This window comes from Ictalurus furcatus, chromosome 21 (genome assembly GCF_023375685.1).
Source record: "Ictalurus furcatus strain D&B chromosome 21, Billie_1.0, whole genome shotgun sequence".
Classification (NCBI taxonomy): domain Eukaryota; kingdom Metazoa; phylum Chordata; class Actinopteri; order Siluriformes; family Ictaluridae; genus Ictalurus; species Ictalurus furcatus.
The window spans coordinates 8,941,887-8,969,014 of record NC_071275.1 but is presented as its reverse complement, the minus strand read 5'-3'; the positions used below and the strand labels follow the sequence as shown (position 1 = coordinate 8,969,014).

Sequence of the window (27,128 nt, the reverse complement as noted above, 5' to 3'; positions counted from 1 at the left end):
CTTCAGCGTGGTCTTTAAGTACGAAGTTCCTTCCGAATCTCAGGGGCGACATTAAGAGACCGTTTCCCACGCGCACTCATCTCAGCCGGGAGGATAGGATACGGCACGGTGAGCCGCCGCACACCTCCAGGACGTGTCATCACGTCTGTGCCTCCGTGCCACTTTTTTGCGATTGACCCGTTGATTGTATACACGATGGTGGAATCCATTTTCTTTTTTTTTTTTTCTTCTTTTTTTTCAATTCCAGTTAACAATAATAATAAATAATCATCATTAATAAATAATAATAATAATATGTGGGTCGCACTCATCGCATGTTCACACCTGCTCTGAAATCTAGTGCTTCTCAAACAACCACTGCTGTTATATCTGGAAGGCAGGGTGATTTCTGGGGGGGGGTGCTCTCGAGTGATGGTGTTAAGCAAACATCAATTTAAAGAAAAAAAAAACAAAACAATATAAAGTCAATTATTTTACCGAAAAACAGATATCAAATATTACCAGGCTTTGTCATTCACAGTGAATCTACCATTTATAACATTTTTGATGGGGCTTTGGAGCAAGTCCTTGCACCCCCACCCCCACCCTTTCAGATGTCCGGTCGTTTGAAGTGACAGCATTTAAGTGGTGGAACAGTACAGGGCTAATTGTGGTGTGTTTTTTTGGTAGACGACATTTAACATAACGTTATACGTATGTGCCTTGAGTCAGTATGGTGAGCTGTTTCAAATGACAGTATGCCATGATGTGGGGGGGGGCACTATTTAATTAGCATCCAACTTTAAAGGAATACTCCAGCATGCTTTTTTGAACCAGAATCGACTGTTAAGCGATGACAGGAACGAACTTGTCTCATGGTTATTCCACAACATTACTATTTTTAAAAAAGTGTACTTGCTGTTCTTTAATGAACCTCATGAAAGTGTTCTACAGTTGAGCAAAAGTTTGTATCATCTTAGGATAATACGAGAACGCGCAAACGAGACAAACAGGGTGGGGGAAAACAATTCTCCTTTTATAAATCTGATATAAATATTTGCTAATAGTTTGTCCACTTGTGTTTGCACTTTCTGTGAAATTTAAATGTGTTCACGGATTTTCATTTCTTACCTTCTTTGTTGTTAAATTCTGATGCTAAATACTTTTTTCCCTACACTTAAACCTTAGGAGGGGTGCAAACTTTTGCACAGCATTTCACATAAAGGTTTATTAACTGCCCCAACAACTAAACTTGGACGTCTATTTTTTTTGGGGGGGGGGGGGGGGGGTTATAAACAGGTTCTTTTTTTCCCCTCAGTACAGATGCTTTGAATAGACATTTACATTTAAGAATAAAAATAAAAAACCTGGAGTATTCCTTTAATTCATCCTTTTCACTCACTGCCATTCATGGATAGCTGCTGATGTATGTTGTGTTCTTGAACTGAAAATAAAAAATTTAAATGTGTTATTTCCACAGTTAGGGTTCTGCGCTACCACTATCCACCACGTGGTGTCAGTATTATGTCATTTAAAAACCAGCTCCATCCATCACTCAATACTGTGTAGCTAAAGGAATTCAACTGCAATGCAAGCCACAGTGTTTTTATTTCATTTCATTTCTAGACATCAGCTTATAGTGTTCCTAAGTTATTATTATTATTATTTTTGTTAATCAAAATCCATTTCAGGGTTGTTGAGCAGAACATGGCTTCTCTGTCGCAGCTGTTCGGGGTCATGTGCAGCCATATTCGCCGTCGGTTGTCCTAAGAGACAAAGACACACACTTTAACAGATAAATTCAGCCCAGAGGATTTCATTTTGCACAGAATCACATCACATGATTGAAACCCAAGGGCTGCTGTGTAGACGCAGGCAAATTTGAGGCAGGAATCATCTCCGTCATGGAAGGACAAGAGGAGGGAGTTTGAGCATAAACCTTAGTTATGAAATCATAAACCAGTTTCTGTATTTCATTTCAGTCACTCGTTTTTCTTTCTGTAGCTTTTTTCCCCTCATTCCTAATCAGTGTTAGATTTATATATAATGATGTAAACCACGTAGAAGAAGGGAGGATGTCCGTGATCGCAATAATGTTGAGAGTTATGAGATGTAGGTTGCACAAAATGCATCTGTATGAATGTGTTGATTCAGTCAGAGTAGTTAGTCTACAAATCAAGTTCTTTCAGACCAAAGCTGTTCGTATCGTTCAATTTATTCCCCCCTCCGTGTGTCCAAATTCGTCTTTTTAGATTCTGTAAAGTCGTGGATATGTAAATACAATGTAAGAGTGTACATAAGTGTTGCGTTCATTTTGGCATTTCCGAGATGCACTCGAGATGTATTTTAGCCAAAAGAAATATATCCACATTCTCTTGACAATCACATGGAATTCAATGTTAAATATATTTTGCAATGTCTTCACACAATAACCTGTGTCCTGTTGTTTTTTTCCCGCCCCTTGTACTTGCATGTTCATACACCAGAGAAAAATAATAAAAGCTCAGAACTATTTAATCACGATCAGGATTATTTTACGTTATGTAATAATAATAATAATAATGATTTATATATTAGTCATTTTTTTGGAAGTGTTATGCATAAAAGATTAAATATTAGACAAAGGATAAAATAATAAATGATGCATTACATTAATCTCATTTATACAACTGAGCAGTTAAGCACTAAGGGTCTTGCTCAAGGACCAGGCAGTGGCACATGAACTCCGGTATTCTAAGACAAGTCGTCCAACGTCTTAACCCGAGAGCTCTGACATGTTACATGTTCGTCCAGTTGATTGGACAAAGTCCAAACTGTGCAGAAAGAACGGATCTGCTCACGATCCAAAACATACGAGCTCATCTGTGAAACATGGTGGAGGTAGTGTCATGGCTTGGGCTTGCATTACTGCTTCTGGAACAGGATCACTAATCTTTATTGATGATGTAACTCATGTTGGTAGCAGCAGAATGAATTCAGACGTTTACAGGAACATTTTGTCTGCCAGTTTACAGAGAAATGCATGCACACTAATCAGGAGAAACTTTATTATGTAAAAAGAAAATGATCCAAAACACACACTTCAAAAAAAGTGAAAGGTTTTAGACTGGCCAAGTCAATCACCAGACTTTAACCCAACTGAGCAGGATTTCACCTCCTGAAGAGGAGACTGAAAAGAGAAACCTCCCCTGAAACAAACAACAACTGAAAGAGGATGCGGTTAAAGTCTGGAAAAGTATCACAAAAGATGAAACCAACAATTTGTTGATGTCACTGAGTCACATGATTGATGCAGATATTTCAAACAAGGCATATGCAACCAAATATTAAGTGTCATTTACTTTAATTTACATCAAGACTTATCTGTCAAGTGGTCTGATACAAAAGTTGCCATGTTTTATGTTGTTTAACACACATGTAATTTTTCTAGATGTAAATACCAGGAACAAAAAGCTGAAATCCTAAATCCTTGTCTCATCTTCATCTTTTGATCTGAAACCCAAATGTCTTCGGTGTACAGCACAAACAAATTAATTTGCCTTGCTGTTCAAATAGTTCCGGAGGAGACTGTATGTATGTGATGTTTAAATACCAGACTTTCTCAGAACTTCTGTATAAAACCTGTTTGGAGGCGGGGCTACATATGAGCTCAGTTTGCAGTGTCACTAAATAAGCCCTAAAACATTTTGAGCAATCACGTCTGAGATTAAAGCATAGCAACTGGTACCTAAGTTGCAGAAACTACAGCACATACTTAGCTAGCTAAGCTAACTTTAGTGATGAACAGATAGTGGTTGTTATGGTAAAATTCAGATTTTGGTATTTTGACAGATTTGACTGCTGTTACAAATCACTGAGAAAATGACGAAGCAAATCAAGATACTGAAATCCCACAAATCTTACTTGCCATCTAGCAAAAGGTTAGCTATAGTAGGATGTTTTGGGATGCTAGGATGACGTGGGGGTGTTTCCAAATTTGCGTATTCATGCATATTCATAGGTACATATGTTTTTATGAGGGTAAAGGTGTACAGGGCATTCAAAATTGTAAATATGTTATTTTTTATGGCTTGAAATGACACGTTCATGGATAATTGAACAGCTCAAGGTTTCGTTCACGCACATTTAAAACAATTTCAAAATGATTAGAATTTTTTATCTGTAATAACTTCAGGACATAGTAACTTATTCAAGCACTCTATTATTTGAGCCTTAAGGAATATAGGACTTATTATATTATTATAATCAGCATTATAAATTTAACACTAAGAGGAAAGCCTTTGTAGAGGTTTGGTGTAACTGCCAAGACTTTTTTCCATTTCAATGTGTGTGTGTGTGTGAGAGAGAGAGCAGCCCAGTAGCTCAGCAGTTCAGAGATGAGCTCGGTGTGTGTGTGTGCTACTTTGTGTGTTGCTGAAAAAGCGGGGTTGCAGGCAGGGGGTCCGTAACAAACCCTGCTGATCTCCGGAGTTCTCGCAGAACCCCTGCTGCTCCCCTCCGCTCACTGCTTTTATTTCTTCGACAAAGTTTCTGGCAACTTAGTAAGATGTGATGATAAAATGGGGGTGAGTCTTATTGTACAATGAGAGGAGCCTACAGAGAAAGAAAAGGGGTTGTTCAAGGGATTCTTTATATAGATAACAATTTCTGTTGTAGGGTTTGAAAACAAAAAAAGCTTGTGTTCTAGATTTGAGCTGCCCCCCCCCCCCCCCCCCCCCCCAAGTATGTACATTTAATGAAAATATTGGAACATGTGACTGATGGGTGTTTCTTGGTGCCCAGGTGTGCCCTGGTAAATTAATTGTTTAATCTCTGGAGATCAGAGAGCTGCTTATGAGAGAAAAGCAAGCCATTTTGAAGCTGAGAAAAAGAGCGAAAATCTATCAGAGGCATTGCACAAGCATTTGGCATAGCCAATACGACAATTTGGAATGTCTTGAAAAAGAAAGAAACACCTGGTGTACTGAGCAACCAGACATGGAACAGGTCGGCTAAGGAAAATAACAGCAGCTGATGACAGGAACGTTGTGAGAGCTGTGAAGGAAAACACAAAAATAATAAAGTCTTTATTTATCACATGTACATATAGTCGGTGACATCACCAACAACCTCCACAGGGCAGGGGTGAAGGTATCACAATCCACCGTTTAAAGAAGACTTCAAGACTGGAAATATAGAGGCCATACCACAAGATGCAAACCATTCATCAGCAGTAAGAATCAGAAAGTCAGATTGGAATTTGCAAAGGAACACAGAGATGAGTTCTGGAACCGAGATTAACCTCTACCAAAGTGATGGAAAGTTCTAAGAGTGGAGAAAGAAAGGATCTGCTCATGATCCAAAACATACGAGCTCATCTGTGAAGCATGGTGGAGGTAGCGTCATGGCTTGGGCTTGCATGGCTGTTTCTGGAACATTCTCACTAATCTTTATTGATGATGGAACTCATGATGGTAGCAGCAGAATGAATTCAGAAGTTTACAGGAACATTTTATCTGCCAATTTACAGAGAAATGCATCCAATCTAACTGCAAGGAACTTCATCATGCAGCGATACAATGATCCACACACAGGACTTGAAAAAGTGGAAGGTTTTAGACTGGCCAAGTCAATCACCAGACTTTAACCCAACTGAGCAGAATTTCACCTCCTGAAGAGTAGCCTGAAAAGAGAAACCTCCCGAAACAAACAACAACTGGAAGAGGCTGCTGTAAATACCTGGAAAAGCATAGTGATGTCAGTGGGTCAGTGGTCTTCTGAACGTGTGACGTCAGCTCAACGTAGCTACTCACTGCAGCCACCGAAAACACAGCAACACTTCTTTACTTTCAAATGAATTTATACAATATAAATCAACATACAGACATATTCACTGGTTAAATCTATCAAATTCACTGCTGTTTTGAGGAGGAAAATATACATCACTCATCACAGTTAGCCAGCTAGCTGGTTGTTAACAAAAGACAAACATGGAGGCGGCAATTTTTTTCTTCTTCTTTTCACAGTCTCAAATGCACTGGTGGAAAATTACATCATGTGTTGATGTGAAACTCATCAGACAGCTACAAATACAGTAACGGTGATAGCAAAACCTAAAAAAACAAACAAACAAACAAACAAACAAACAAAAAAACATGCTAATGGACAGAAAAATCTAACCTTTATACCCCAAGCTCATGTAGAAGAAAGGTTACAGGAGGCGTTGTTATTCTCAGGGTTTGTTTGGTTTTCTGAAAATATTGTGCTAATTAAAAGAACTTTGGACGGAATGTGTTGTTTTTAAAAATGAAACATCAGCGTCCCAGTGTGTTTATGTTTTATATATATATATATATATATATATATATATATATATATATATATATATATATGTGTGTGTGTGTGTGTGTGTGTGTGTGTGTGTGTGTGTGTGTTTAATATACTTGTTTGTGCACATTTTCATGAAAGGTGCTCATACTTTTGCACTCGACTGCGTTGTGTATGCTATGTAGGACGCGGGTCCCCTGGTTGCTAGGCTACCGCGACGCTGACATCAGTCTTCTCGCGCGCGCCTGCGCACCCCCTTACATGCACTGGTGCACGCGCGTCCAGCTCGGGCTCCTCGCACTTGCAGCTGTGTGTCGGTGTTCGCGCGCGCTCTCTCTCTCTTCCTCCGTCTCCTCTTCCTTCTTCATCTTCCTCTCTTTATGAGCCGCGACTCCGGGGACTTTTCCTCATCTCCGTTAACGGAACGCGGGTGAGATGCGTTTATAATCCCATCTTTGCGCTTTGTGGAGGTTCCGTTAGATCGAACCGGGTAAATGTTTCGAACCGGACGCGCTCGCGCTTGCAGGTTACTCTTAATACCTGCATGCGCACGCTCTGGTGTCCTTTTGTCTGCTTGGAGCTTGTCAGGATGAGTGACAAAACTTTTAGGATTGCTTTAATTCCCGGCGTTAATTAGCGGCAAATTTCAGTAATTCCGTTAATTCACTGTGGTAAAGTTGAGCTTTAAATACGGGACTGTTTTTATATTTAAATATGTAAATAAAATAAATAACACCAGTAATAATGTATTTATGAATTATATCTTATACACTTTTATTTATTTGTTTGTTGTTTGATTTAACTATCTACTTAATTATTTATTTATCTGTCCATCCATGCATTTATCCATCTATTTATTTATTTATTTCCTGAGATCCCAAAGTCACGCTCTCATTTTTTAGAGTATCTATCTATCTATCTATCTATCTATCTATCTATCTATCTATCTCTCCCTCTTTCTCTCTCTCCCTCCCTCTCCCTCCTGAGATGCCAGTGTCTCCCATTTTTGATCTATCTATCTATCTATCTATCTATCTATCTTTCTCTCTCTTTTTCTCTCTCCCTCCCTCTGTCTCCTGAGATCCCAAAGTGTCTCTCATTTTCTATCTATCTATCTATCTATCTATCTATCTATCTATCACTGTTCAATTGTAATTGTTATTCTAATATTTAACACAAGTAACCCTTAAGAGTTCTGTGGTTGTGCCTCAAGTGGAACCCTTAAAGGTTCTGTGTAGAACCCTACTACAGTGTTCTCCAATCAGGAAGCCTTTTTTTTTTCTTTTCTTTTTTTTTGGAAAATGAAATGTTACGTGATCCACATGTGGGCTCTTTCTTGACATGTAAGGTTTGTGTTTATTTATTTTTTCACACAAATCATTTATTTCCGGGTTTAACATGTTGAAATACTGTACACGTTCATGTTTTTCACGTATTACTCACATAATCGCTCGGGTAAAACGTGATCACACGTGAGATGGATTTGATTTTTCCGTAAGGGTTAACCTCTAATTATCCAACAAACCCTTAAAAACCATCAAACAACTCTTCTTTTTTTTTTTTTTTTTTTTGCAAGGGTGTACCGTAAACATTATTTTCTTTGACCTGGTTACTAAATATATATTTCAAATTAAGGCAGGACAGTAAGAAATATCATGATAAAACTGTAAATAGGAAAAAAAAACATTTATTTCTATATTTATTCTACTGTCTACAAACAAATGTAGGGATAAGAATGTATAATGTTACAATTATGTAATAACTATTTGCATTATCTTAACGTCTTCCTTTTGAGATTCATAACTAGTGTATAATTCGCATTTCTATCTATCTACTGTATCTATCTAGTATATAGATAATATATAATACACCATGTTTTAATTGACTGTATTTTTGTTCTTATTTCATATTTGTAGAGAAATATAATTTTTTTTTCCGTATTGCATTAATTTATTCGATTGAATAGTTATTTATGGCCTTGTTGATGAGCAATATTTGGCTTTAGTTCACCAGAAACTAGCTGCCCACTAATTTTTGAAAATGTTTTCACTTCCTATTTTCACACATGACGTGTTTATCTTGCTCCAATGCTGTACAAACCAAAACACTACAAAATACGATTCCAACAATGTCTAATTTCAATGTCAAACAAAAACAAAAAAAGCAAGGTATAAAAGTAGAATTTTTTTCTGACAGACATTTTGCTGATATCGCTGAAGCAGAGATGTTCATGTAATTGAAATTTCCTCCATTTAAAGAGGATAACGTTTATGCAGTGTGCAAATGTAGCAAACGTGGTATGTTATCTGTAGATATCTGGATCTGGATTTGATGCGAAAGACTCTTCCCATATGGACCCAAACATTTACAGCGCTGCCGTCTCTACTGACCTCACCAATGAGGTCAATTGTTCCCGCTTCAGACTTCCGGGAACTTTGCTTGGGAAATTTCACCATGACCACAGAGGCTCTGGATGCTCTCTTCAGAGCGTGCATTTTTTTTGTTCATGCCCAGTAAAAGCGGTGTAAGAGAAATTTTCCAGCTTAGAGATGTTAGGAATTGAAACACAAGAAAACCTCTGCCACTAAAAGCTGTGGCTTTGTGAAAATCTTGGCCAAGACAAATGGTAGGACATCAGTAGGTTGCATGGGGTGTCCATGTTCATCCGTCTCTCGCGTGTATTGTCAGTGTTTTATATAGGCTGTCCCACATGGCAGCATTTCTCAGCTAATAAAGCGACAAAATTACCCTGCTTGTGTATTCTCAACGAGTCACGATGTGGCTTTTCCTTCAGATCGTTCAACAACGTAGTCTTGAGTGTTCCTTTTGTCGAAGATGAAAACCAGTCAGTGATGAAATGTCAAAAAAAATCCGAGAAGAAAATGTCAGAAATGGTCGATTGGACACAAGTGCCCAAAGTTGATTGTTATAAGAACCATAGTGTAAACTGTCTCATTTTTATTGATCATTTTATTGACCATTTCATCATTCATTCATCTTCAGTAAGCACATTATCCTGGTCAGGCTTATTGCAGATCCGGAGCCTATCCCAGACACACTGGCCATGAGGCGGAAATACAGGTTAAAATGAGCAATTGTGTGTTGAATTTTTACAGAGGACCAGTAATTCAGTGAACCATGTTTCGGTTTACTCACATGGGGACATAGATGCCTCCTTATAATGGTCTTGGGTTCAGTGGTTTGGTAAACCAAACTAACAAGTTACCCAAGATTGGTGTAAAATCAACTTTAGTCAACTTGAATTGAACTGTTTTGGTTCATTCAATAACACTTTCTCTAACCATGAATGAAACTGGACGATCCGTTGTCACGTGCTACCAGTTATGGTGACTTCACTCACTTCATTTGTTGCTAATTTAAAGCTACTTAGTGTACATGGTTCTCTGGTTCAATCCTGAGCTTTGGTTACTCTCTGTGTGGAGTTTATGTGCTTTTTCCTGCACCAGGTTTCCACAGGGTTCTCCAGTTTTCTCCTACCTCCCACAAATAAGCTGATAGATTGCTTGTTTACTGTAAATTGGCCCTAGCTGTCTTGCGTCCCGTCCAGGATGTGTTCCTGACTCTGGTATGCCTGGTATTCCTGGGATAGGCTGCACTTCCACAACAATCCTGTCCAGGATAAAGGATAAATAAATAGGGAATGGTTTATATTGTTGGCTCTGGCCTCTTTCTGGCTGTGGTGATTAGCAAAACTTGTGTGTGTGTGTGTGTGTGTGTTCCCCCGCTGTTAGTGTGCACCGCACTCCGCTAGTGTTCTGTCTGATTGCGGGATCCCACCAGGCGGCTGTGACACGGTGTCGTTTGATCTCGCTTTACATCTGTTGTAACAAATATCCTGCCTCTTTCTTTCCATCTCTTTCTGTCTCTGTCGTTTTCTCACTCCTCGTCTAGTCTCACTTCCTGATCGTCTTGGCAGCAGATTGGCTCCTTATGGCAATTTTGACACCTAAGCTGTTCCCAGTGGGCGTCGAGTCTTTCGACACGTTCGGAGCTGGCAAAAGTTGAAGCAAGTGGTGTGAAATTCCCGATTATAGTCAGTGGAGACACGACAGCTCTATTTTCTCATGAGTCTAATAACCTTTCTGCTTGTTTGAATGATTTAATCTAAGTGTTTGCAGAACGTGATTTTAATCAATCCAGAAGGATTTGCAAGACATTTTTCATGCATAACCTCAACATCATCTCAATTTGAAGTGAATTTCTACAAAAAAGAAGCTGTTATATGAAAATCCTGAAGACTGCTAGAAACGCTATGTAGAATCTAACAACGGTGTTTCCTAATTAGAAAGGTTCCAAGTAATGACCTCAATTTTGACCTAAAGTGTACTAAACATGTATACACTTAAGACCTTCTGCGAGAACCCTTAAAGATTCCTGGAGGGTTTTTTAAAGAGGTTAGAACCTCTTTATCACATGAAGAAGAATTTTCCAAAGTGATATTTCAACAAATACACAACAAATACCACTCTTGCTTCTTTGTTCTTCAAGTTCATGTTTCTTGAGGGCTTCAAGTACCTTAAAGGTTGAAGGTTCTAGTTGTAGTCCCCAGAACAGTGTTTACCTATCAGAAAGGACTCCAAGCTAGAACCCTTTCGGAAACTAGGTACCTTTTAGAAGAAAAGGAATCTTTTTTGACTACAAATATCTAAATCACATTACAGCACTCTTACAAAGGGATCTTTCTGGCATCTTCGAATGGTTCATGATTCTAGCTTTCTAAAGTGGTTCTAGTTTGAATCTTTCTAGCTCCTATAGATTGACAAACCAGAAAAAACACAAGGGTTCTAGCTGTAACCTTTTTTTTTGTCGCACTGCAGTGTTTTCTGGTTCTATTCACCAACCCCAATTGGTGGGTTCCAATGGAGGAACCATTCAAAACTCCATGTAGAGCCTTACAACAAATGATTTCTCTTTTAGAGAGGATCCCATGTACATTCTTAACAAATTCTGTAAAATGTAGAGAACTTTAAGGTATCATTGGTTGATGCTGTGGGGGGAAGGTGCTAAGAGGAACCCTAGTCTTGAACTACAACTCTTTTAGAAAGCTAAGAGCTTTAACAACAAACCTCTTAAGGAACCCTAGAAGAACCCTTTTTCTTAGAGCTCTATAATCAGTGTGTATCCAGAGAACCAGTGAGGAAAATCTTATACCATGGGGAAAAAAAATTTATTCTATATATTTTATACATTTATGGCTATATATTTATGGGGATTTTGGTAATAAAATGGCGTCTTAATAAAATAATTTATTGAGAGAGAGAGAGAGTTCAATCTGATGCTCACTCTATCATTTAGCTATTATTTATGTGCTGCAATGCTTTGGGAAACTCAACCTCAAGTACATTTTTTTTATTTAAAGAGCTTCAGCCAGAACCCTGTGAATGTTCCACTGACACACTTGATACAAATCATATCTTTCCTAACTCTATCAGCACTTTTGTCTCAGCTTTGTGTGTCCCGCCTTTGTGGTGGGCCCTCAGTGCATTTGTCATGCTTGTCCACTCGGTGTAGCCGATCTGTTGACTGTGAAATTGGGCCTCTGCCGAAGCATGTTGTCTCTTTTTCTCTCTGAGAAGGAGACTCTGAAATTTGCTCTCCACTGAGTGCTTTGAAAATATGTAGGAATTGGGAAGGGGTGTTCTAGTACAGTCATACTAGGAAAAAGAATAAGGCTCTCCTCAAGCATCTGAGCTGTGAGATTAAATAGAAAAATTACAAGACTCTTATATCACAAAAAAGTATGAAAGTCCAAATATTCTTTAGGAACCCTCAGTTCTAATGCGTCCAGGATGCAAATCCAAGGAACCTCCTTTCCAAGATGTTCGACATCATATCATCTCCACTGTAGGGTGATGAATGATCTCACTTTTCACCTAAAGTACACTACACTGTTACACACATACCTACATAGAACCATACGAGAGATTGTATACTGATCAGAAAGGGGCCCGAAACCTTTTTAGTACGCAAAGAATCCTTATCTAAACAATCATCCATCAAGGAATACTTTTTACTTCAGAGATAGTTCAATATGTAAATCACTTTAGTTGGGAGAAAAAAAGTGGTTCTTTCGGGTCTCTTTGGATGGCTGATGGTTCTAGCTAACCCGTTCTACTTTGAACCTTTGAATCTCCTCCAGCTTGACAAACCAAAGAAACCTTTAAGGTTCCAGGTATAAAAACCTCTACATAGGTTCCATGTACACTTTGGGTTGGGGGGGGGGAATGGGACAATTTTGGTCATCCCTCTGAGGGAACCCTTTGAGGTTGTAGACCCTGCTCTTGGAGTGTTTACTTATCCAAAAAATTCCGAACTAGAACCATTTTAGAATGCTAAGCATCCTTAAGTATACAAAGAACCCTTAAGGAATCCATTCTTACCAAGCCTGCAAGGATATTTCAACATGTAACGGTCAACTCTAAAACCTTTAAGTATTCTTTGGTTGAACCCTTTAATATACAATATACATAATATACATAATATAAAAGAACCTCTTAAGGATCCCTTGAATCTGTAATTGTTAAATATCCAAAGAACCAGTGAGGATCCCTTTTTTCTGATGAGTGTATGTTAATGGATTCACTTGTGATATTGTAAGTGAAACCCTTGCCTTTGGAGGTTCCCCAAGTGAAGAACCCTTTGAGGTGCTAGATGGAACAGTGTAGTATTAGAAGATTATTGGTTGCTGGTTAGTATACTTTGATGCAGTTTCTGGATTTTTTTTTTTTTGTGTTTGTGTGTGTATGTGTGTTTGGAAAAAACCTCAGTCATGATCATCTTGGTACTTTCTGTCCTAGTGTCAGGTTCTTTTTAACGGAAGGCTCAATGGACTGCAGCAGATGCCGAGCCACCATGCTGTGTGACGTTCTCAGCGTGTGTTGAAGTGCCTTGGCTCACTTTTTGATCCTCATGCATGAGATATCACTGAGTTCATGCGCCTCACATCTCTCCTGTGCTCTGTTGTCATATGAATCTTTCCCACAAGCTGATACAGCATTGTATCCTAACACAACCCATGCACGCTCTATATGGTCATATATTATTTATTTTGCACACTAGATTCACTTTGTGGTTCTGTGTTTTTTTTTTTGTTTGTTTGTTTTTTTTACTTTTACTTTGCAGAATTTCCATCAAACCTCCCCATTGTGATCGTGCTTTGTTGAATAACGCATGAAATCTGCTGCTGCCTGCTGAGCTTTACAATCTGGTCGAAGTGTGTCAGCAAAGAATAGATGGGATTTTTGTTCCTTATATGCTGCGAGCCAAAACACACACACACACACACACACACACACACACACAAAACACCTTTTGGTTTTTCAGGGAGCTTTTCCCATTGACAGATGTGTATAATAAAAATATACTAGACCTCAAGCTCCTTCTCTTTTGTTGTATGACTGCAGCAGGTGTAAAAAAAAAAAAAAAACACTATATATCACAGCTGCTTGGTTAATTTTTTCACTAGCGGTAGTTAAATTATGAATGAAACATATAGTAGGGTCCAAAACATAGAGTCTATAAGCAAGTAATGTTTATGGGGAAAAAAATCACCCAAAAAATTACATAATTCTTTACAAGTATCAGTTTAAACAAGTGTCCTGATGTACTTATTTAAGAACTTCATCCAGTAGCAATGATAAAGTATCATTTTAGAGGATTATTACTATTACTACTACTACTACATGAGTCCAAACAGGATATTCATGTATAGTCAACTTCGGAATTATTGGCACCCTTCAAATGGTTTCGCCAAAAAAAAAAAAAAAAAAAGATCATGTAAATACATAATAGTTACATTTTTTTCATTAATTTATTTAAGTGCTTTATCGTTGTCATGGTCACACTGGATCCCGAGCCTGTCTTTGAGCCTGGGAACACTGCGAAAAAGGCACCCTGGATGGGACGCTAGGGTGTCGTAGTGCACCATTCAGACCTTCCTTCACACCTTATAGCGTAGCCATTTAGTCTACTGTTTTTTACATTTCCTTCAGGTTTTCCGGTTTCCTCCCACCTTCCAAAAACATGCCAGGAGATGTATCAGAGACTCTAAATTCCCCCTAGGTGTGGATGAGTGTGTTAATATGTGTATGTGATTGACTGGAGCCCCATCCAGGCTGTGTTGCAGGGATAGACTCCGGATCGACCAAGACCCTGCCTAGGATAAAATGCTTACTAAAAAACGAATGACTGTCAAACTGTGTAATATAATAAGCATTTTTCTGGAGCTGTGGAGTTTTTCGGGAATATCAGGAATAATACAAGAATGATAATACAAATATTTTGAACTGACCATCCTTTTATACAAAGTTTCATAAAAAAAAAAGTTATTGTATAATTACTTCCGCTGTTCATTGTAGGTCTTTGTCCTGCTATTGATTTTGCCATTTGAGCTTAAAATCATGGGTGTTTCCTTTTTGTTCTGTAGTTCTGAAAAAGTGCGCAGCTGGTAGAAGACAAGCATGGACACTCGGCTTGTATTCCCAAAAGAAACTTCGGCAACCGCACTGTAAAATTTCCCCTGGCACCATTCATATTCACTTTCTCATATGCAATTTCCTGCTCTTTGCTGAGTACCGATGAGTTCTTAAATAGCCCTCGAAAGACACCCCTGGGATACCTGTCCTCTATACACATCCCTCCAAACAGGGTAGATGAATGTGTGTGTGTGTGTGTGTGTGCGCAATGGAGAAAAAGCTGGTCTATCTATCGACCCGCAGCCCAGCAGCAACTCAATACACCACTGCTATTGATTTCCTGTACGTGGCCCGGCTGCCTCCCTGCAACACAGTGGCCGAAGCAGCGAGCTGATAAAATGATGGATATTTTTTTGCCCCTGTTGGCAGAAGAATTTATAGGACAATACACAGTACCTGGGCTGAATTTTGAATTTGTAAACTGGCTAGGATGTATATCCATATCTACACCGCTGTTCAATTTCACATCTTAAAATTCCCTTCAATAACATTGCTCGTTCGTGTATTCCGAGGCGAATCTGAACGACAGCATCGCAATACCAATTAAAAGCCAATAATGGTGCGAGAATGAAATCGCTCTGTGAATAGCACCCATTTCCATTGCATCACCTCCTGTGGGGTTATTCAGAAATATTCTCCACTACGGCTCCCAGCGAGTCATTATATTACCACAGTAGCAGGACTTTTTTTGGAAGTCTGGAAAGCCGTGGGAACGAGAGGCAGGAACGTGGGGGATCTTACGGAGCAGCTTGTAAAGGATGAGAGCGGAGATGTGTACTTGATGTATGAAGACTGTATATACAGTCTATGCGTTGGTTCTAGGCATTAGTTGAGTCTCTCCTTTATTTTATACTGTTGTTATACACTGTATGTTTAGAAATGGCGAAAGAAATACGTCAATATCGGATGATCCTTCAAAAATCATGTGTGATAACATGGATGTTAACCAGTAAAAATGTGCTGTGTCCCATTAATTAGCAAATAAATTTGTTCACTAAATTCTGTGACAGCTGTTTCTGCATAAAATCTCCAGTTTTAATGACTGTCAGGCTAAACTTAGTTTTAGATTTCATATTCTTCTCTGTCTTGTGAAATGGGTCAGTTAATTACACTAATACATGAATATGCTAACTTGTTAGTTAGCTAGCTAAAAGGTTTAAAAGGCATAAGACAAGTTTTGGTGGTTGCTAAGGTAAGAAATTTGGAAAGTTGTTTTGCCTTAGATTGATTTCTGGATCATTTTTATTTTTATTTCATTTGATCATTTTTTGGATGAAAATCTTGCTAGGTAAATAACAAATACTTTCCTAAAGTTAAAACAACAAATTTCGGTGTCACTCTACACTCTACAATTGTTGATCAAGATGAATATCAGTTTATCAATATCAATTTGATCATTTCTTAAAAATGTGGACGTCTAAGACTGGGTATGGCAATTCTCTTAAACCAAGTCCATGTTTGTAATGTTCTGGGTACACTCATGCTCCTAAATTCCTCCATATCCACCATTTAGAGCTTTTCATTTTATGCTGATAGACCATGCCATGTGTTTGTGCCGGTTTACCTCCTTATTAACATCCTATATGTGTCTCTGACCAGCAGGAGGCGCTGTGAGTGAAAATGAAGCCCCTGAGCTGGTGCATACCCTTCACCTTCCTCCTCGCAGCCCTCATCCTTCCCTCACAAAGCGCCAAGAATCCTGGCGGCAAAAACGTACAGGATCCTGAGGTGGCGTCGTTTCATGGAGGCAGTTGGAGGAGGCAGGGTTCACGAGGCTTGTTTTCCCACAAATCTTTGCAGCCCGAAGATGACGGAGTGGGTCTGGAGGGTCTGAGCCCAGTCCGGCTGGAAATGGGACCAGGAGATTGGGGTAGAGAAAGAGGCATAAGGCACACGAGAGGGCACAAGCAGCATGAAGGAGGAGAGTTCCAGCGCAAAGGCAGGAAAAATGGGCAAGTGGAGGGCAAGAGACACGGACGCAAGGACAAAGCACATGACCAAGGTGTCTACTGATTCATCTTTGTGTAGTGATTGAGGAACGCATAGATATTAATGAATGAGTAGTAGGGGTCATAACCCACTGCTAACCTAAAACCAATGGTGGAAATAAGCACAGGTGAAGGTTAAATCCGTGTATTACTTTATTATATAAACTCTTGACTCCAATTTATTATTAAGATTAATATAACAAATATGAAACCCATGGATGACAAAATGACATTAAATTACATTTAAATAACCCAGTGACATCATTAGGTGTCTCTGTGATAGATGAGACTTGAATGCAACATGGACCTAAATCCAGTTTATTCCATTTATTGACTAAGCACAATCGTGCATGCTGTGCATTGATAATTCCGTCCCTTTTTCAGGGTTCTTCCATGACCCCAGCACAGGATTTGGCTCTCTGATGAGAGATATTGACGAAGCTTATGCCCGCTTGCCCAATCGCGAAGCTGCTTCACTCGCAGAAGGCCCCGCCTCTCGCATCCCGGTAGCCACAGCAATGCCCGAGCATCCACCAACTCGAACCCCGACCTCCACGAAACCTCAGGTATCAATTCGGCCGAACTGCCCTCGAAAGGTTTTCCCTTCAATGGGACGTTGAGCTTTAGAAGGGATTTATCCTGGCTCATTGTTACGCTACTGAGGTCTGTGTTTCCGCATGAAGTGTGTCTTTCAATGGTGCTGTTATTTGTTGAATAGAGAAAGACAGAAAATAGTGAAATGTGTGTGTCGAGAAAAACAGATTTGTCCATTTCAAGGGGTTCTTTTAAAATGTTTTGGTTTTCTGTGCTATCAAACATGTACAGAATGGAGCAGTTTTTTTTAACCTTCCTTGCCATTGCTTTTGTTTGTAATGCTCATTGTGTTAAAACAAAGAGCTCAGAATCGTTTTGTTGGTCATGTACTGAAACATATGGATAAAATGGTGGCCACCATGCTGAGTACCAGCTAAAAAATAGGAGAAGAAAATATGATACTGCATAGGGTACTCCAGTTTCCTCCCCCAGTCCAAAGACATGCGTTGTAGGTTGATTGGGATCTCTGAATTGTCCGTAGTGAATGGGTGTGTGATTGTGCCCTGCGAAGGGTTGGCACCCTATCCAGGGTGTTCCCCGCCTTGTGCCCCAAGTTCGCTGGGATAGGCTCAAGGCTCCCCATGACCCTGTGTAGGATATGCGGTATGGAAAATGGATGGATGGATGGATTTTACGAAAAAATGTTCCAAAACTTTGTGGAAAACACATTAGCTGGAAAAAAAAATAGCACAGTAGTTCCTGAGTGTACTATAACTATTCATCACTACAGGTGCACCACGCGTGAGGGACCTGCTTGTGTAGATTTATTTGGCTATGGCGCAGCACCTCTGCTTCTTTATTACTGCATGTGGGACCCTCACCTGCTGCTCATAACATGAGCCAAATGTGCTCAGTGCATGCTGGGATGGAGGCAGGGGGAAGGGGAGCGCCAAACAACACCAGTGCTGGGGAGAGAGGTGTCGCTTGCTCGCTTGCTTGCTTGTTCGTCCATCCTCCTCCTCCTCCTCCTCCTCCTCATAGCCATCTGTTCTCTTTTCTCCTTCACTGGCTTGTTGTCAAGCGTGTGCTTCCTGTCGCTTTCCACAATTAAGCTTGTTGTCATTTGTGTATCCAAAATCAAGCTCATGTTTGGTTACCATGGCACGTTTTGCTTCCTTTCTACACGCAACACTAGAGTGAGGACAAACAAACTCATTACTGCAACCAGAGAGAGAAAAAAAAAATATATTTTTTAAAATGATATATTATTGTCTTACTTTCCTCACATTTAACTTCCCACATCTGATGGGTAATGTCTCAGTTTGTCTTTTCATAGCTTTTTTTTTAAATTCAAGAGTAACTTTTCTACTCCAACATGTCCACATATTAACTGCTACATGCAGTAAGAAGGCGAATTACATTTTACCAATAAGATCGTTTAGAAAAACTTGCATTTGCATCATTTTCATTCTGAAAAAATAGTTCTGAAGTAGCTAAATGTCCATTGCTATGTATTCACATTAGCCTCGTTTCTGCTGCTTTTATTTTTCCGTGCACGTGTTTTCCATTTATTTTATTACTTTCATACTGTCAGGTTAGCTCACGTTAGCTAGCTGGCTAGTACTACCAGTGAGGCTTATTAACATTTATGAATATGAAATAAAAATCCTGTGACGTTAGCTCACGTTAGCTACCTTGAAAACATTTGTGAATATGACCTAAAATCCGTCCAGAAGTCTTGTCAGGTTAGCTAATGTTAGCTAGCTGACTATTCTTTAGTAGTGGAGATTGGAAATATTTATGATTAGGACTTTAAAATCCTCTCAGAAATTCTGTCATGTTAGCTCATTTTCCCAGTGAGGATTTTAAATTTATGGATATAAAAAATAAAATTTTTGTCAGTATAGATTGGTTTAGATAGATGACTAGTTTTAGAAGTGAAGTTACAAAATAAAAAACAACATTTGTTAATATGACTAAAACTCCTCTCAGAAATCCTGTCAGTTGCTAACTTGATGCTAAAATATATTTTCATATTCCTGTCATCTTTTTCTCATTCAGAAATGGGCTTTTTTCCCCTGATGTTTAGCCTGACTGAGTAGCCTAAATGGTGCAATTATGATCAATTGGATCTGTTTGTTTTGGCAATAAAAAAAATAAAATAAAATAAAAACGAAACATGAAAAAAAGAAATTTTTCTTAATAGTGTTCAAATGGCTTATTACTTTGGAAACTAAATTCATTGGAAAATATTGCATGTGGATACAAAAAAACAAAACAAAACAGAGAGACCTGTTCACAGCTCAATACCCAAGCACAGAAGAACTGTTTTAAAGCTGAAGACTGTTCTGAAGAACCATTAAGCCCTGCTGGTTTCTGTTTAACATGCTGTGTACAAGCAAGCATGAGCTCTTAGAGAGTTACGATAAAACACCAGTCCCTGGGGGACTGATATGTTCGTATAGATAAGAGTTCAGTGCCTCGAATTTGCAGTCTTAATTTGGCTTCGATTGGTGCTGCCATATAGATTAAGAGCCCAGAGCAATACAGCTCCCTGTAATTAATTAAATTTATCTTGAATGCTAGTGGCGTTAAAGTCTCCCTGAACATGTAGTTGTACACTATAGAATGTAGAATAATAAATTGTCCTGATCATAAATGACCAAAAAAACTGTATAGGGGGTTATTTAGTGAGAAACTGAACTCATGTTTAACCCCTGCCCCAAAAACCGTTTTATAAGAAGTACAGAGAACGTATTGACAAAGTTATCAACCCAAACACCAGCTATGTAATCACAACCAGCATCCAAGAGAAGTTAGTTATTTAAATATCACATTGTTTTTTATTTTAAGGCAGCGATTCGAAATTGGAAATTGTCATGAACTGACATTTCTACCACAACAACTGATTACTGGTTTGGTCTGCGCTGAGAAAACATTTGTTATAGCTTAGGAGGTGAAACTGCAGACCGCGATTGTGTATGTTTAAAGAAATGTGGGCATATCTTTTAGTCAGTATGTGAAAATAAGAGCAGCAGAGTGAGTGTGGCTTTAAGACCATAAATGGGAATGCAGACGTGACTTTGAGTCCATATATTGTAATGTACAAGTAGGAAAGCATTCTGCACATCAGATTTTTGGTAGCCGGCTAGCTGAGATGAGCTAAAAAGGCAGGATTCCTGAGAGGATTTCAAACTCATTCATAAATGTTTATTATCTTCACTGCTAAAACTAGGTAGAGAGCTAACCTGACAGCATTTATGAGGGGAATTTTTAATCAAATTAAAAAATATTCAGAATCTCCACTGTTCAAAAATCAGCTAGCTAATGCGATTTAACCTGACAGAATTTCTGTGAGAAATTTTCATTCATTTTGACTGCCAGAATTAGCCAGCTAGCAACCATGAGCCACCTGACAGCATTTTGGACTGTTTCTAAGTGCTCACATTTGTTTTTTCTAAAACGAGCCAGTTAGCTAACATTAGATAATGTGATCAAATTTCTGTCATATTCCTCAATGTTATAATAATCTTCAGTGCTTGAATTAAATTTTATTTTTAGTTTAAATTTAAATTGCCCAGTTCGTTAACATGAGCGAATGTACTAGGATTTCTGTGAGAATGTTTCGTTTCAAAATATTCACTGCTGAAACTAGCCAGCTAGCTAGTGGGAGCTAATGTGAAAGGATTACTGAGAGCATTTTTTAACTCAATATTGAAATGTTCATAATCATTACTGCTAATGTTAACCAACTAGCTAGCAAAAGCTAACCTGATCAGATTATTGGGAGGATTTCAAGAAACATATTGATAAAAAAAAAGGGTGTGTGTGAGTGAGAGAGAGACAGAGAGCGAACTAAATTAAAGGAAAAGGCATAAACAGTCTCTGCAATCGAACTCACATGTTATAAAGCAGGAAGCCATTAAAAATCCTGAGGCTGTGACTCGCAAAGTGCTTTCAGATTTTGATTTTGTGCTGTTAAACAACCGTTTTTTTATGGTGCATACACAGATTTATTTTGAGAGAGAGCTGTAAACAGCTGTGGCAGCTCTGACACTTAAAAAGAAGCTTCACAACCCTGTAACAAATCGAGTTTTGCCTCTCAGGAATAAAAATGAACATGTTCATTTAACACTGAGAGAGGAAGCTTGATTCCAACTGCATCTCAATGATATATGATGAAACGGAAAGATTTGATGCTTGCTGTTTATCTTACCATCGTGTAAAGATTAAAACACTGTGGATGGGCTGTTATAAGAAAATTATCAACAATGGGGTGGTGTGAGTCGGCCCTGAAGGCGCCTTCTATAAATATTGATTAAACATATCCTTATATAAAATTTCACTATATCAACTTTTTTTGTGTGTTAAATAAGAACACTATAAAAACACTAAAGCATTATTAATAAACAATATTAATAAAAATGTGTGTGTGTGTGTGTGTGTGTGTGTGTGTGTGTGTGTGTGTGTGTGTTTGCACATAGAAGGCAGGTCGAGGAAAAGCTCAAGGTGAAGTGTTGCCTACTTTGGACATGGCACTTTTTGACTGGACAGACTACGAGGACATGAGGCCTGAGGACAGCTGGCCATCTAACAAGAAAAAAGGTACAGCACTGTTTTCAGACCTTGTATCTTCACTGATAATGCTAGCCAACTGGCTAACGTGAGCCACGGCTGAGAGGCGTTTTAGTCACGTTTGTAAATGTTAATAATTGTCATCGCTAAAATTAACCAAGTAACTAGCGTAAGTCAATCTGACAGGATTTTATTTCATATTTATACATGTTTATAATCTTCCCTGCGAAAGGTATCCAACTAGCTAATATGCACTAACCTGACTTCTACTTTCGGTGACGGTATTTTTATTTAATTTTTTTTACTGTTAAAGCTAGCAGGCTGATTGACATGATTTTTGAGACGCCATATTCAGAAATGTTCAGAATTTTTGCATATAAAACTAGCTAGCTAACATGCACTAACATGACAGATTTTTAGTGGATTTCTGAGAGGATTTAAAATTTGTATTCATAAATATTCATAATCTTCAACACTAAAATGATCCAAATAGCTAATATTGGCTAATCTAATATAGTATGTAAGTCATATTTACTAATGTTTTGAATTTTCTTCACAACCAAAGCTAGTCGGCTGGTTTACCTAAGCTAAACTGTCAGGATTTCTGATAGGATTTTTAACATTTATTTCGTAAGATAAATGTTTATAAGCTTTATTGCTAAAATGATCCAAGTAGGTAAGATGTGCTAACCTGGTACGATTTGAGAAGATTTTATATAGTTATATTCACTGCTAATACCAACTAACTAGATAACAGGAACTAATCTGAGAGGATTTGTGTTTAAAGCTTCTTTGAAAATGGATTTAAATGCTTTAAACTGCTACAATATCTCACTTTTTACAGCTGATCAGAACCATGTGGGTGTCAGAGAACTCTGATCGGGGAACTCTTCACCATACATCGCTAAATTAGGTGGATATACAGTACAGAGCTAAAAATGCTAGCTAGATGCAGTTTCTCTCTCAGACACTCATGGGGAAAAGAGGCTGAGTGAGCAAGAAAGACTGCCGAAGTCGATACTCAGTTCACCACAGAAGCGATAACTAATCATGTAAAGTGAATTATGTAAAAATAGCTCAACGGGCTGTTTAATAATCAAATCTTCTCGGTTTCCTGAGTGCCATGCTTGCTTGAAAAAAATCAATAAAAATATTTTAATTACTACAGATCAATACAACTATCAGCAGGTTGAAAGCAGACACACATTCATCTTTCATAATGTCGTTATTTATTTGAGAATCTGAACACAGGCTTCTTGCTGAAGTAAGAACATGATGCCATTTTATTGTTCTGTGTTTGTTGATCTTTATCTGCAAAGACAAGCGGCGCAGCAAGAACGTGAGCAGTGGCAACGCGACCGTGAGCGCAGATGACGTTGAACCATGTGACCATCACCTCGACTGCCTGCCTGGTCAGTGCACCCATAAACCGATCAGCAGAAAGATTAATTACACAGAAGCCTGAACAGAAAAAAGCGTTTTTTTCTTTCTTTTTCTCTGAAGCTGTCTCTGTCTTTCGTGAATCATTTCAGGGTCTTGCTGTGACCTCAGACATCACGAGTGCAAACCACATAACCGTGGTCTGAACAACAAGTGCTTCGATGACTGCATGTGTGAAGAAGGTGGGTGAGTCGTTTGCTGAGTCGTTCGTGAATGAGTCAGCTCTTTGAACCGGATCTTTTAGCTGAACGTTACAAATACATGAGCTGACTTTTTTTTTGGCAACGGTGTTACACTTATAGTGTAATTTAATCCTAATGCTGCCATGGAAACCGTGATGTTTTGATATTGCTTTCATTAATTAAACAAAATAACATAAGTTTCTTCATCTGTCCAAACAGCAACATCACCTTCAGCCATGTTTATAGATAAATACAGTCCTCACCACAAGTATTGCAACAGCAAGGCCAATTTGATTGTTTTCACTATACATCGAAGAAGTTTGGGTTTGAGATCAAAAGATGAATATGAGATGACAGATCGACGAAAAAACTGAAATTCCAAACTGCTGTATCGGCTATGCCCGATGTGCGTGCAATGGCTCTGATAGACTTTCCCTCTTTTCACAGCTTCAAAATGACGTGCTTTTCTCCCATAGGCATCTCTCTGGTCTTCATGTTGGTTTATCCTTTTTAACAGCGAAAGCAGTCTGCACAGGTGAAACCAAGGGCTCAAATCAAGAGTAGACATTCAGAGCTGTTATTTCTTTAAACAGGGCACACCTGGGGAGCAAGTCACACGTTCCAATATGTTTGGTTCAAACAAAAGGTGACATGTTCTAAAGTTGTTTAACACATCTAAATGTAAATATGAGGAAATGAAAGCTACTATCTATCGTCTCATGTTCATCTCAAACCCAAACGAAATAGAGTTGGCCTCGCTGTTCCAATCCTTTCGGATGGGACCGTATATAGCGCTGAACTGTCTGACCTACGTGCTCTACGTCATTATTTATTCAAAAACTCTTCTTGTTGGTTGAACTGTCACAAAATTAGTCTGTTTAGAAAAAAAACGAGCAATTCGGGAGCCGAAAAAGCCGATATAAAGATGATATACGTTTTTGGATTTTGCAGCTGGTATTGTATTCTTTGAAATTTAATCTGATGCACTTTTTGCATGCGAAGGTCTCCGGTGCTACGCCAAATTCCACCGCAAGCGAAGGGTGACCCGGAGACGTGGCCGCTGCGTGCAACCCGATTCGGCCAACAGCGACCAAGGAGCTTTCATCACGATCTGATGAGAGAGACGGACAGAGAGAGATGACGAGTGAAAAACTGGTCACGACCCTACAACCCTGTACCTCCTTCTAAAGACTTCAGACGGACTAAACCTGAATTGAAAAGATTAGTGAGTCCAAAAAAAAAAAAAAAATCTGACCAACTCACCTGTGTGTTAAAGTGCACTGTGTACCAACGTCACTCACACTGTACATACAATTTTGTGTCTCGACTGGACAGGAAGTTGTTGGGGTTTTTTTTTTTTAAATTGAGAATGCTTTTTCCAAAACTTTGCTGTATTAATTATACTGTTTTATTTTTGTCTTGTTTGTAACGTTTCTTTTTTATGCTGCACCTATTTGTCATTGTAAAATACAGAGGAGCCATTTGTTGAGTTCAGGACAATTCAGGCCAATTTATGTAATATTTCTCATAATAAGATTATTATTATTAAAAAAAATTAATATAATTAAAAAACATTTTAATTAATATCATGAAATTGATACATCAGATTGCATTTGCAGAACGTTTACTTCTCTCTCTCTCTCTTTTTTAGGAAATAAATGCCTGAATAAAGAAGAAAATATAATATAAAAAATTATAACGATGTCATAATGAGAAACATGACATAAATTGATCTTGTATGTTTTTGGCTTGTTAAAATTAATGGCAATGTAGGAAAAAGAGAATGACATACATATGGAAGGATAGATGCATCATTTTTTTTTTCTTCCTTCAGTGATTTGTTTTCCCTTTCCTGGCTTTTTTTAATGCAGGTTTTTTTTTTTTTTTTTTTTTTTTTTTTTTTTTTTTTAGCAGAGCTTGAGGTGACCATCTGGACTTTCTTTGGTCTGTTGAATACAGCCCAAATGTATTTTGTGTCGTTTTTGTTCATTGACTTCAATGTCTTAATTAAACGAATGCAATTAATAACACATTGGTTTTCCTTTTTTTGTGTGCATGGACATATAATGTAAATTGTTTAATATATTTTCTCTTAATGATCAAGAAATTCTAAGCACAAGCGCGCACACACTTTCACACACTCATTCACACTTAGGGGCAAATTAGCATAACCGATTGAACTACCGGCATGTGTTTGGGAGGTGAAAGCAAAATGGAGAACCCAGAGGAAAACCACACGGACACGGGGAGAACATGATCTTCTTCCTGGTTTGTTTGTGGTTCTCCATTAAAATACAGACTTTGTTTAAACTAAGATGCAAGAACAAAATTTTCTTTCTGTAACTGGGATAAACTACTTAATGTTCATGTGAGTGGTAATTAACGGACAAACGACAGACGTACTAGGACAAATTCTAACAAAAACGCACTATACTGTGGGTTCCTGAGTAGGGCAATGGAAAAATGTTTGCTCTGTTGTTGGGTGGTCACAACTTTCAATCCTGACTAACCCCCCGCCCTACCATCCCCCCCTGAGTCATTCGTGGCCCTCCGGGAGCCAAGGAATCAAAACTAACCATGCTTCTTTTACAGGGTGGGAGGGGCATATGCTCTCTCATCTGTCAATCACAATGACACGGGCCAGTCGTCGGTGTCTATAACCTCATATATGCGGAAGAGGGTAGATAGCGCTTTCCTCCAAGTGTGTTATGCTGACTAGCTGATTGGAAAAGATTCGCTTGGCTGGTTTCACGTGTCTCGGTGGAAGCATGTTCGTTAGCTGTTTTATGATAAGGGACAGATGGCGTGGGTGGGAATTATCAGATGACCGAGAAAAAACGGGAAATTTAAATTTGAATTTAAAAAAAAAAGTCTACTTTATGGAAACTGATGGTTCTGTGAAAGTCCAGTTTGATTTCTATATTTTGTTCAAAATAGGGTCTTAGGTCCCATTTACACCTGCATTAACATGTGTGATCAGCGCACAAATGGACAACACTGAGAACGTCATCAAATGCATCTCAGTCACTCAAACCATTTTAGAGTCATTTTAGAGTTTAAGCTCATGGATGAGTCACTGCAAAATTGGATGGGTGCAAAAATGTCCTTTTTCTCAACATGTCTTCAAAATTACTGCTTGCCATTTTATGGGATCTGTGACCAATCACATGTCTTCGTACGTATTTTGTTACATTTCAAGTCATTCTTCATTCTGTTAAATGAATAAAACACGTCTGTTTTTCATGCGTAAAGAAACTTGAATTTCAAATTCCACCAAATTAGACTTCGGTCGTTGTAGTCCTCACTTTCCCACATGACACGCTTTCATTACAACCTTGTATGTAAGAATTAGGTCATCTTTATTCTCTTTGTGTCTCTCTCTTTCTCTCTCTCTCTCTCTCTATCTCTCTACCAGACACACTGTTCCAGCATCCATCCTAGGCACATAAATCTCACTCAGAGCTCATCTTTCTCATTCTCTCTCTCTCTCTCTCTCTCTCTCTCTCTCTCTCTCTCGCTGAACCGAGCACAAACCCAGCACGATCGATACCTCTAAGTGTTTACAAGAACAATATTAGCCTGTGCCCTTGTCAATATTTTCACAAAAAAGACATCGGTGCACATGATAC

At 38.6% G+C, this 27,128-nt stretch overlaps 2 protein-coding genes and 1 long non-coding RNA gene across 4 annotated transcripts in view; 2 read left to right on the top strand and 1 right to left on the bottom strand.

The window, feature by feature from the left end:
* Window positions 1-1,259, top strand: part of pank4 (pantothenate kinase 4 (inactive)) — a 16,018-nt gene extending 14,759 nt beyond the window's left edge. For both annotated transcript variants that reach the window (XM_053653136.1, XM_053653138.1), the window contains exon 19: window positions 1-1,259. This exon is cut by the window's left edge and continues 174 nt beyond it. In XM_053653136.1, the coding sequence (XP_053509111.1) occupies window positions 1-55 (55 nt within the window). In that variant the 3' untranslated portion in view covers window positions 56-1,259.
* A 576-nt stretch (window positions 1,260-1,835) lies between these two features.
* On the bottom strand, window positions 1,836-6,189 carry LOC128625080 (uncharacterized). Its single transcript, XR_008388877.1, has 3 exons — window positions 5,329-6,189; window positions 4,935-5,013; window positions 1,836-4,572 (listed from the first exon to the last, which is right to left on the bottom strand). It is a non-coding gene; the product is annotated as an uncharacterized LOC128625080 (long non-coding RNA).
* Window positions 6,190-6,587: 398 nt separating this feature from the next.
* draxina (dorsal inhibitory axon guidance protein a) lies at window positions 6,588-25,382 on the top strand. The gene is made up of 7 exons (XM_053653473.1): window positions 6,588-6,715; window positions 16,383-16,782; window positions 17,153-17,334; window positions 21,787-21,907; window positions 23,197-23,289; window positions 23,410-23,499; window positions 24,502-25,382. Exons 2-7 carry the CDS (start codon window positions 16,401-16,403, stop codon window positions 24,612-24,614), a joined length of 981 nt encoding a protein of 326 aa, XP_053509448.1. The 5' UTR covers window positions 6,588-6,715; window positions 16,383-16,400; the 3' UTR covers window positions 24,615-25,382.
* The last annotated feature ends 1,746 nt before the right edge of the window (window positions 25,383-27,128 follow it).